Source organism: Dioscorea cayenensis, chromosome 18 (genome assembly GCF_009730915.1).
Source record: "Dioscorea cayenensis subsp. rotundata cultivar TDr96_F1 chromosome 18, TDr96_F1_v2_PseudoChromosome.rev07_lg8_w22 25.fasta, whole genome shotgun sequence".
Lineage (NCBI taxonomy): Eukaryota > Viridiplantae > Streptophyta > Magnoliopsida > Dioscoreales > Dioscoreaceae > Dioscorea > Dioscorea cayenensis.
This window is the reverse complement of record NC_052488.1, coordinates 23,577,050-23,588,201: the sequence shown is the minus strand read 5'-3', so window position 1 is coordinate 23,588,201 and position 11,152 is coordinate 23,577,050. Positions and strand designations below refer to the sequence as shown.

Genomic DNA, 11,152 nt, shown 5'->3' with positions numbered 1-11,152 from the left:
TTTTTAAAGAACAATGAAGAATTATAAGAGGAGGGCGACCTAACTGGAAGGCTAACCCACCAATCCAGATCTAGTAGATCAATTTATTTTAACATGAATCTTCTGAAGAACTTAAAGGGTATAGTAGATTAATTTATTTTAACATAAATCTTCCGAAGAACTTAAAAAGTCAGTTTAAAAAGAGATAAAAAAGTAATTATTATTATTTTTTTGGAAAAAAGGTAGATTAACCACTTTAATTAAAAAGATGGAGAAAACAACAACACAACATAACAACGCACCTGTCCACTATCCACTAGAGAAGGAGAAAACAAAACGAGGAACAATAGGCCTCCTCGATAAACACAATCCTAATAAACAGAACTAACCCTTGATATGGTCCTGTACCTCCTTGACCATCATGGTACCATTAAACTCCTCCGAGTGTTAGCTTACGAACTCTGCCTGATGGTAGAGATAGAATCTTCAAACTTCACCGGAAGGCCCTCCACCACTAAATTTTTGAAGAGAGTACTTGTCAAACGGAGATAATTAATTAATCACTGCGTATGTGCTGATAAATTCCTCCTAAGCCATGTGCATATTGAAGAAGCCATTGACTGTGAATCCACCATCAACAGAGATAGTCTGGCCAGTGATGTATGAAGCTGCAGGCATACACAAGAAGGCAACCAGACTTGACACGTCCTCCGGCTCTGCCACACGCTTGAGAGGTGTGCGCTCTTGTATATATTTTAGGGTTTCCTCATTCTCAAGCACCTGCAAATTAAAAATGATTAATTAAATATATTACTCACAGTTCAATGAACTACAAAGAGTAGTACTTGATCTAAGAAATGGCCTTACAAATTGAACCAGAGGAGTTTTGGTGAACCAAGGCGTGACGGAGTTGGTACGGATGTTGTCCTTTGCCCATTCACAGGCCAAGTTTCTTGCCAGTTGATTCAGTGCTCCTGCGCACTCACCATTCAAACTCATCTTAGTTTAATTATATAGTTGGTACTTGGTAATTAATTAATTAATTAATTAGAGATGGATAGATATATGGATCATAGATCATCACCTTTGGTTGAGGCATAGGGTGTTCCAAAAGGAATGGCAACAATACCAGCAACAGAAGAGACAAACACTATACTTGCACAACCTGAAGCTTTCAAGAGAGGGTGTGCGAGCTGGCACAGGTTAAAACAAGATTTATAGTTGGTTTCCCAGATTAAAGTTGCCTCTTCCTCTGTAAACTCAACAGTTGGTTTTGGCACCCCAGTCCCTGCATTATTTACCTGAAAATACCTCAGAAATTCACATGGGCACATCACACCATCACCATGGTTTGTGAACTAACTAAAAAGAGAAATTAATTCAAACAAACAAAGAGATCAAGTGGTTACCAGAATGTCAAGTTTTCCTGGGAAGATGGACGAGACATCAGCGATGAGGTTCTCGAGCTGCGTGCGTGAAGTAACATCACATACCGAGCCTGTGACTTGGAGGCCTTTGTTAGTCCATACTTGCAAGTTCGCCTTCAGCTCGGTTTCGTTGCGTGAGCATGTGTGCACTAGTGCTCCCAAGGTTGCCAATTCCTCAACCACTGCCTTCCTGCATGCATTTTTATGAAATACATCTTAATTAATCTTGATGCATGCATCAACACTTACATATATGAATATATGATCGAGGGTATAAATTAATGGAGAAGATAAACGAACCCTATCCCTTTTGTTCCTCCTGTCACCAGAGCTGTCTTCCCCTTCAGAGACCATTTGCTGAATGAACCTTCCATCGCCTACTCTCTCTATCTCTTTCCTCACTACCTTGGATCTAGTTTTCTTTGTTATATTAAGTGAGGGCACTCGATTTGCTCATTTATAATGTGAGCTCTGGTGACATCCTGATTGGAGTTTTGTATTTATTTTATTTATTTATTTTACTAATATGGGGAACTCAACTCATTCCAGTCAACCAATCTCTCACTTAACAAATAATAATAATAATAATAATAATAATAATAATAATAAAAAAAGACAACCATACTTGGACCGTGGTGGTTGGTATGAGATTTGGAGTCCATTTTTTTATAAAAAAATTGTCAATCCATCACGTGAATTTGGATGCAACTTAGTAATGTGATTTATCTACATTTATTTAAAAAATATATATATAATAAAAACACTGGCCCCACTGGACCAGAAAATACAATGACACAATAATTACATATCTGTTATGGGAGAAGAAAAATAAAATAGAAAATAAGCACAAAAGTGAAGGAACCCTAAAGAAATGGAGAATCTTTGGGCATATCTTAATTGTATTTTTATTTTCAAGCATCATCTGCAATAATTTCATTTTAATATTTATTTATGATTTTCTTTTGATATATTAATGAAATTTAAGCAAATGTAAGAAAAATAAAAACTAGTGAATAGATGAAGTAAACTCGTGGAGTACTGAATTTCCGTCCCAATAGCCAAATAATAGTGATGATATCTATTATGTGGAATGTTGATGGTTCGATTTTCTTTTATGATTATAAAATATATTTATCTATTTATTTAAATAAATAGAATATAATATTTGTAATTCATGAATTCTAAAAATAGTCATTTTCTTATTTTGTTCTTGTTTGATTTATTTATTTTTTTAATAATAGACGTGCAAACGTCTTTTTTATATGAATATAAACAGTACCAAACAGTACTGGAACCCCGGATGTACAGTGTATGTACAGTAGGAGAAGTTGTTTGATTTATTTTTTAATCAACTTTTGTTATTTTTAATTAATTAATTTATCAATAGCTTGATTTATTTTTTTTAGTAAAATAATAATCAATTATATATGATTGCATTTTTTCCCATCATGTAATAATAAATCATCATAATTGCTTGTTGCTTCTCATCCTCTCCAACTACATAAAATACCAAGAACATGAAATGAAAGCAATAACTCAAAAGCTTTATCAACACAATCCAATCAACGACAATCATCGATAATAATTTGTCCCTTCCCTCCTAGTATTTCTCTTATCTTCCCCGGTTAGAAATTGTGGGAGACAAATAAGTGGGGAAAAGATTAATTAGATGATATTTAAGTGAGAGAGAAGAATTAAGTAAAATAAATAATATTAAATGCCAACATTTGCTTAATGCAGTGGTAAAGCACTTGTCAGTGCATATATAGATAGGCCAGAGTTGAAATGCATCATTTGCATATTGTAGTAGTATTATTTATGTATTATTATGTGGGAAGACCGGAAGAGTCATATTTTTTATTCATTTCAGAGGTGTATAGCAAAGAAATTTACTATTATAAAGTTATAATTTATGATACATCATGTAGCATGACTTTATTGTTCAGCGTGTTAGCCAACTCCAAATAATGAATTTTTAGGGAGTCATTAAACTACAATAACTTATTCACCTCTGTACATTTCTGTCAATTCGACGGTGTTTGTCACTTTTATTAATAAAAAATAATAAAATAATAATAAATAGTTAAGATAATTTTTTTAAAAAAATTAGTATTAATAGCTAATTTTCTTAGCATGTGTGATTCATTATGTATGACATATATATATATATATATATATATATATAGAGGATGGAACGTTGCTATCAATCGTTGGATTTCAATCCAACGGTCCAGCACTGTTCAATGAATAGTATTGCTACAGTGAGACATAATCAAGGATTAGTTGGGTTCATTACTTTTTGGATTTGTCAATAATTTGGTTGCAATAAATGTATTAGAAATAGAGTTAGATCGTTCGGATTTCTTTAAGTACTGTGCACAAATTAGTTGAACGATTTAGATCAAAATACTATGTATCCCACTTTTTACTGTGTTAATGGCTATTTATCACTATTCATTGAATAGTCATCACTATTCATTGAACAGTGCTATACTATTGGATTAAATCTACGAACGTTACAGGATGATTATAACTCTGCAGTGAATACTATATGTATTTAGATTAGAGATGACAATTTGTATCCTACCCGACGGGTATACCCGTACCCATACCTTGTAAAAGAGGGTAATACCCTCTTTGACCGAGTGGGTACGGGTACGGGGTAAGGGTATTACCCGTTAGTTTTTGAGCTGGTACGGGTCAGGTAAAGGTATGCCCTCTACCCTACCCGTACCCTTCTCCTTACCCTTACCCATTGAAGTGGGTATGGGTAAAACCCGTACCCGTACCCGTACCCTTACCCTCATATGTATATATATATATAATTTTTCATTAAACTAAACATTTACCCACAATTTACCCAATATTTATTTTCATGGTGATTAATTTGAAAATAATACTTCAAATTTTTCTTAATAAATTATTTTAAATTTTATTTAATTTTTATATTTATATTTGATAATATTATCAAAATTGAATTTTAGATATATATTAAGAATCATAATTAAATTAATAAATAAACAAAGTATAAAAAAATAATGTTATAATAATTTATTCTATAAATTATAAATTATAAGAATATCCTGAAAAATAAGATACTAATAAAAAATCAATTGGATATAACTTATGAAGAATTATTTATAATATTTTTTATATTCAAAATCTTACGAGATATTTATAAATTTGAAGCTTTATAATATATAAATAGTAGATATATGAAAAATTTAAAACAAAAACCAAGATATTTAAACATGAACAAAACAAAAGGTAGAGTTACCATTGAGTCCTAAATAGACGTCATTTTTATGTGATTATATAATTTAAGATAAAAAATATATATTAACTTGTAATTTTGAATTTATGGGCATGTGTTTAAAGATTATAATATAATGTATAATTAATTTATTTTTATTTTTATTTAAATTTAATTCGATAATTTGAACAACGGTTAGGAGGGTACCCTGCGGGTATACCTGTACGTTGCGGGTAAGGGTAAGGGTATGATTTTTTTTACCCTGAAAGGTACGGGTAAGGGTACGGGTATGCGGTAGAGGTTACAGGTTTACAGGTACGGATAAGGGTTTTGGCATAATCTTACCCATACCCTACTTGTTGCCATCCCTTAGCCCACCAAATAAATGAATAGGTCTGCCAATCAAGACATCTAGCAATGTCAATTCGGTTTAGTTCCGGGGGCTGGGAACAAACAACAAATACTCGGTATGATCATCACTTTCAATTTTTAGTCCACAAAATATGCATAGAAATTCAGGCCCAAAATTTAAAGCATGCTGCTTTAATAAATATATAGTTTATCCATATAATTAAAAAAAAATTATGCATATCAAAATCCGGCAATTTTCATTTACCAAATATATGAAGAATTTTGGTTTTAGGAGTCACGTTTTAAGCTTTCAAAGCTTTTTTTAATTGTCCCAAGGAAAATTCTCCATGTTTTTACAGTTTAAAGTTGTATATGATACTGTTATATAGGTAAATATATATATTTTATAAAGTTTAGAGTTTAGGATTTAGGGTACAAGGTATATATATGTATATATGTATGGGTATATGCACAGTTAGAACTAGGTTTTGACTCTGTTCCCTTAACTCATAATAGGAGAATTCAAGAAGGATCCAAAAATTGATTTCAAAACATCTCTGTCCCAACCATTCCCATGAACACAGTAAGAAATTTTAAGGATGCTAAGCTCTAAATCCATACTTATGAAGGTTGGTTTCGTAGCAATAGGCCGGTATTATTAGGATTAATAGAACTGATACAAAGAGAAGGCTTAATAATGTCGGCCGTGAAACGAAGAGATCATGTTTATTATTCGAAAAAAAGAATAAAGGACAATGAAGAATCACAAGAGAATCCTTGAAAAAAAAAAAAACAAGAGGATGTAACAGTAAGACAAACACACCAGTCCAGGTATGGTGGATCACTTTATTCAAACATCAATGACCTGAAGAACTTAAGGAACCAGTTCAAAGAGAGATATAAATTAAAAGGGAGATAAAAGAGTAAGACAAACAGAGATAATGACTTTATATGTGCTGATTAATTTCTTAATTCTAGTCCTTGTGCATATTGAAGAAGCCATTGATTGTGACTCCACCGTCAACAGAGATAGTTTGGCCAGTGATGTATGAGGCTGTAGGCATACACAAGAAGGCAACCAGACCTGACACCTCCTCCGGCTCTGCCACACGCATTAGTGGTGTGCGCTCTTGTATATATTTTACAACTTCCTCATTCTCAAGCATCTGCAAATTAAAAATGATCAAATATATTACGCGCCATGCATTCAATAAACAGAAGATAGTAGTATGTGATCTGAAAAATGGCCTTACAGATTGAACCAGAGGAGTTTTGGTGAATGATGGTGTGACGGAGTTGGCGCGGATGTTGTCCTTTGCCCATTCACAGGCCAAGTTTCTTGCCAGTTGATTCAGTGCTCCTGCACACTCACCATTCAAACTCATTTAAATTTAGTTGTTAAATTATATATATATATATATATATATGGATCATCGATCATCACCTTTGGTTGAAGAATAGGGTGTTCCCAAAGGACTGGCAACAATACCAGCAACAGAAGAGACAATCACTATACTTGCACAACCTGAAGCTTTCAAGAGAGGGTGTGCGAGCTGGCAAATGTTAAAACAAGATCCATAGTTGGTGGTCCAGATAAAAGCCGCCTCCTCCTCTGTAAACTCAACAGTTGGTTTTGGCACCCCTGTCCCTGCATTACTTACCTGAAAACACGTACGTCAGAAATTAACATGGTCATCACATGTACCATTACCATAAATAGCTTATGAACTAAAATGAGAAAAATTAATTCAAACAAAAACCAGAAGTGGTTACCAGAATGTCAAGTTTTCCTGTGAAGTTGGACGAAACATCAGCTATGAGCTTCTCGCGCTGCGCGCGTGAAGTAACATCACATACTGAGCCTGTGACATGGAGGCCTTTGTCAGTCCATACTTGCAAGATCGCCTTCAGCTCGGTTTCGTTGCGTGAGCATGTGTGCACTAGTGCTCCCAAGGTTGCCAATTCCTCAACCACTGCCTTCCTGCATGAATTTTTATGAAACAAATCTTAATCTTTATGCATGCATCAACACTTAATTAATTACATATGTATGTATGAGGGTGTAAATGGAGAAGATAAACGAACCCTATCCCTTTTGTTCCTCCTGTCACCAGAGCTGTCTTCCCCTTCAGAGACCATCTGCTGAATAAACCTTCCATCACGTATTCTCTCCTCTTTTATTTCCTTGTCTTTCCTCACCAACTTTGGGATCTAGTTTTCTTTGTGAGGAGAGGATTCTCAATTTGGCCATTTATAAGGAGGTGGTGAGATGCTGACTGGAGTTTTATATTTTTGTATGCTGTTTTGTTTTGTTTTGTTTTGTTTAATGGATTAGAAGGGTTTTTTTTTTCATTTATTTCCTATCATGTTTGGTGAGACTCTTAAGAACATGGGATTTGGGATGGTTGTTAGGCACTAATATTTATATTGTTCTTACCCTTTGGCATCTCCCTCGTTGTTCATGTAATCATTTTTTTAATAATATTTAGATTGTTCTCACCCTTTGGCATCTCCCTCGTTGCCCATGTAATCTTTTTTTAATATATATTTGTAGTGTATTCTTTCTTTTTTAGTTTCAAGAACTATCCCTGTGATGCATCTTAATTTTTATTTTACTTTCATGCACCATGTGCAATAATCTCTTTTTAATTTTTCTTTATTATATAAGTGAGACTAATGTGATTTTCATTTCAGACACTAATGAAATTTAAGCAAATGTAAAAAAACATAAGATATATGAATAGATGGAATTCCTAAGAATAGCCAACAATTTAAATGTTGATTTTAGTTTTGTAATAATAATTACTTAATCATATAACAAGTTTTAGATAGAAAAAAATAAAGTGAATGTCAAGTATATAATATTTTCAATATTCAACATAAAATAAATTAATAATCATTTTTATGTGTATTTCCAATTTTTGATTAATTATAAAGTAATTTTTATCTACTTATTTAAAAATTGGGATTGATGATGTCTAAAAACACTCCTTTTTTCTTGTTTTGTGGTTTTTTTAATTGTTTATATTTTTTTTTAAGATAATTTGATTTGATTTATTTATTTTAGTAAAATAATGATAAATTATTATTAAAGTTTTTAGTCCTATGTAATTATAAATCATAATAATTGTTCATTGGTTCACAACCTCTGTAATTATATGAATTAAATATTGTGACCAACGTGATCTTATGGACTCAACCCTTAAGATCATCTCGAAAATCTTAGCTTCTAGGCTAAGTAAAGTTATCGGCGATCTTGTAACAACTCGCAGTCGGCCTTTGTTAAAGGTAGATGTATTATCGACAACATTGCTACGGTGGAGGAGTTGATTTTCAGCATTCACAAGCAAAGGCTTCCAGGCCATATCCTTAAGGTGGATTTTTCTAAGGCATTCGACTCGGTGGACTGGGACTTTCTTTTTGATCTGATGGAGGCTAGGGGCTTTGGTAGACTGGATGCGTTGTCTCCTCGTCTCCTCCAAGGCTGATATTCTGGTTAATGGTTCGCCGAGTGGCTATGTGCGGTACCGTCGTGGCTTGAGACAGGGGGACCCCCTTTCCCCTTTGCTCTTTGTCCAGGTGACGGATGTGCTGGGGACGATGTTTTCTCATGCATTACACTCTGGTGTGCTAATTGGGGTCCCACTGGGCAGCCACGGTTCGATGTGTACCTTGCACTACGCTGATGACTTGCTCATTCTGACCACTGGGGGGTCTTGAGGATTTACGCATCATTAAGCTGTTGCTATATTTATTTGAAGGAATGTCTGGTCTGCAAACCAATTTCTCGAAAACGTGCCTTTTTTCCTCTCGTTCTGATAGCCTCCCGAACCATGCTGAGGCCCTGACCCTGAACTGCGCTGTTGATTGTCTTCCGGTCACCTATCTGGGTATTCCTATCTCGAGAAGAAGGCCAAGGAAGCAAGACTGGGATATTCTTATTGCTAAGGTCAGGGATCGATTGTCGTCCTGGAAAGCTCGACAATTATCTGCGGGGGGTAGGCTTATCCTGCTGAACTCAGTGTTATCTGCTATCCCGATGTACTGGATGTCTATATATCTTTCGGTTTCCAAGTTGGGTCGTCAAGGAGGTTGATCGGATTAGGAGTGACTTCCTGTGGTCGAGGCCGGACATTGATAATCCCAAATGCCGACTGGTTAGCTGGAAGAGTATCTGCCGGCCTAAGGACTTAGGTGGTTGGGGCATTTTAGATTTGCAGGTTTTCAACTCCGCCCTACTCGGGAAGTGGTGGTGGAAGTTGTCGTCCGATGCAAACTGGTGCGGATGGCCTATCGTGCGCTTCAATTATGGGTTTTCTCACTGGAACTTGCATCTCCACCGTCATGGTTGGGCTTCTTTCTTTTGGAGTGGTCTCTTTTGCTGTTTGTCGGCTTTTAGGGGCTACACGGAGCAAATCGTCCACGATGGCTCAGCAGTCTTTATTTTGGAAGGATAAATGGTTGTTTGGTCGTGCTCCTATGTATATTTGGCCTGACTTGTTTTTCTCATCGGACAACCCTAATGGTACATTTTTGGAGCTGAGACACAGTTTGGATCTAATGCCGTTTCGGGAGGACTTGGAGGTGAGGCGTTTTTTTTGGAAATCTACTCCCTTTAGGGCTGGTTTGTTTGGAGAAGATTTGTAGATGGTGGACCCTAACGCCGAACGGGAGATTTTCAGTTAAATCCTTTTACTCATTCCTGATTGATGGTGGGGTTAGATGTCCGGTTGCCAAGATTTTTTGGACCTATGCTTGTCCAGAAAGTAAATATTTTCAATTGGCTCGCTTGGATGGGATAAGATTCTCACGTTGGAAAATTTGGCCGTCCGGCGTTGCAACAAGCTTCCTACCACCAAGTGTGTTCTTTGCCATGCTGTGAATCGGTGGATTATCTTTTCCGTCAGTGTCAGTTTGTACAACCTATCTGGAGTTTCTTCTTGCACCTTTTCGGTTTATCGACACTCCCGTCCTCCTTGGGTGAGGTGTGGGGGTCCTGGTGGTTCAAACTTTGGCCTTGTCTTCTCTCCTTAGGAGGCCACATTGTTAAAGTGGTTGTTTGGCATGTTTGGCTTGATAGGAATGATTACATTTTCAATGCTGTTTTCGTTTCTCCTTCTTCTATTATCTCCAGGGTTACCCATGTTCTGATCATGTGGTTTTCTGCAGCCTCTCCTTCTCAGCAGGCGAGTTTTGGTGAGCATACTTCTACACTTCATCACAGCTTGGTGTTTCTGGGCAGCAGGAGGATCCCTCCGGTGGAGATGCTCCCGGTGGAGGGGATCCCTGATCAGGCGCTGGGGTAGTGCTTATCTGTGTGGGTCCTAGCCAGTCGGGTGTTCGGCATGTTTTGTCCCCACTTCTAGTGGGCTTTTGTGTTCTGTTGTTGTTTCTGACCGTTTGGTCTGACTTTTGTTCTTTTTCTTTTATTTATTGCATGTGGTTTATCCACTTTTTCAAAAATAAAAAAAATAAAAAAAAAATAATAACTCAAAATTTTTATCAACAACTATGCAATTAATTGAAATTAAAGGGACCACAATTGATAATAATCTCTCTCCCCTCCTGGTCTTCTTATCTTTCCCTGTTACTCTTGGTTTTTTTATTTTTCTCTCCGTTCAAAGTTCTAGAGTTCAAATATGTGCATGGTGTGTGTGTTTATGTGGTATAGATGTGCCTGGTGCACATTTATTGGAGAAAAGATGGAATGCTTTGAGCTATTAAGGTTATTTGGCGAATAAATTATTTAGCTCTAATTTAACTACTCGTCCCAATAAAGATATTAGATCATGTCAAAATAGCCTCAGATGGCCGGTTTCTAGTTCAAGTTATCAAACTACACCTAATTGGGAGTTTCACTTGCACTGGCTCTTTTTCATTTTGCATCCTCGCTCACACACCCCTGCACAATGATTTCCTTTTGGGGTGTATTAACTTGGTAAGATGTCAGATGAGACGATTAGAATTCTACTCCACTCAGAAAATTTTCAAAAATCAAACTAAGCTACTCCTGTCATATTGCAACTTTGGAGAAAAAAAAAATGACATTCTTCCACAATAGACCCATAAACATTGATGAACAATACTAATATAGTATTCTACAAATATCTATAGAATTATAATATTACAGACCCAAGAATTT

The 11,152-nt window shown here is 35.7% G+C and overlaps 3 protein-coding genes across 6 annotated transcripts; 1 reads left to right on the top strand and 2 right to left on the bottom strand.

The window, feature by feature from the left end:
- Window positions 1-249: 249 nt before the first annotated feature.
- On the bottom strand, window positions 250-1,846 carry LOC120283039 (tropinone reductase homolog At5g06060-like). The gene is made up of 5 exons (XM_039289870.1): window positions 1,707-1,846; window positions 1,389-1,596; window positions 1,064-1,280; window positions 847-953; window positions 250-759 (listed from the first exon to the last, which is right to left on the bottom strand). Exons 1-5 carry the CDS (start codon window positions 1,778-1,780, stop codon window positions 568-570), a joined length of 798 nt encoding a protein of 265 aa, XP_039145804.1. The 5' UTR covers window positions 1,781-1,846; the 3' UTR covers window positions 250-567.
- A 3,972-nt stretch (window positions 1,847-5,818) lies between these two features.
- On the bottom strand, window positions 5,819-7,280 carry LOC120283040 (tropinone reductase homolog At5g06060-like). Of its 4 annotated transcripts, none has more exons than XM_039289872.1 (5): window positions 7,092-7,280; window positions 6,784-6,987; window positions 6,455-6,671; window positions 6,264-6,370; window positions 5,819-6,176 (listed from the first exon to the last, which is right to left on the bottom strand). In XM_039289872.1, the coding sequence occupies exons 1-5, from the start codon at window positions 7,167-7,169 to the stop codon at window positions 5,985-5,987; spliced, it is 798 nt and encodes a 265-aa protein (XP_039145806.1). In that variant the 5' UTR covers window positions 7,170-7,280; the 3' UTR covers window positions 5,819-5,984. The 4 variants fall into 4 exon arrangements, with proteins under 4 accessions (XP_039145806.1, XP_039145805.1, XP_039145807.1 ...); XM_039289871.1 differs by having other exon boundaries at window positions 6,784-6,991; window positions 7,096-7,280; XM_039289873.1 differs by having other exon boundaries at window positions 5,819-6,167; window positions 6,784-6,991; window positions 7,096-7,280.
- Window positions 7,281-8,466: 1,186 nt separating this feature from the next.
- Window positions 8,467-9,106, top strand: LOC120282975. The gene is made up of 2 exons (XM_039289802.1): window positions 8,467-8,668; window positions 8,772-9,106. The coding sequence occupies exons 1-2, from the start codon at window positions 8,467-8,469 to the stop codon at window positions 9,104-9,106; spliced, it is 537 nt and encodes a 178-aa protein (XP_039145736.1).
- Window positions 9,107-11,152: the final 2,046 nt, after the last annotated feature.

What these genes read in the sequence shown, in the direction of transcription:
- LOC120283039 (XM_039289870.1), bottom strand. Translation starts at nt 1,780, where the DNA reads ATGGAAGGTTCATTCAGCAAATGGTCTCTGAAGGGGAAGACAGCTCTG. An exon ending in GGAGGAACAAAAGGGATAGG is followed by an intron (nt 1,597 to 1,706) that starts GTTCGTTTATCT and finishes AAATGCATGCAG; the next exon opens with GAAGGCAGTGGTTGAGGAAT. An exon ending in ACCCTATGCCTCAACCAAAG is followed by an intron (nt 954 to 1,063) that starts GTGATGATCTAT and finishes GTGAGTGCGCAG; the next exon opens with GAGCACTGAATCAACTGGCA.
- LOC120283040 (XM_039289872.1), bottom strand. Translation starts at nt 7,169, where the DNA reads ATGGAAGGTTTATTCAGCAGATGGTCTCTGAAGGGGAAGACAGCTCTG. An exon ending in GAACAAAAGGGATAGGGTTC is followed by an intron (nt 6,988 to 7,091) that starts GTTTATCTTCTC and finishes TCATGCAGGAAG; the next exon opens with GCAGTGGTTGAGGAATTGGC. An exon ending in AAACTCCTCTGGTTCAATCT is followed by an intron (nt 6,177 to 6,263) that starts GTAAGGCCATTT and finishes TTTAATTTGCAG; the next exon opens with ATGCTTGAGAATGAGGAAGT.
- LOC120282975 (XM_039289802.1), top strand. Translation starts at nt 8,467, where the DNA reads ATGCGTTGTCTCCTCGTCTCCTCCAAGGCTGATATTCTGGTTAATGGT. An exon ending in GGTCCCACTGGGCAGCCACG is followed by an intron (nt 8,669 to 8,771) that starts GTTCGATGTGTA and finishes ATTTATTTGAAG; the next exon opens with GAATGTCTGGTCTGCAAACC.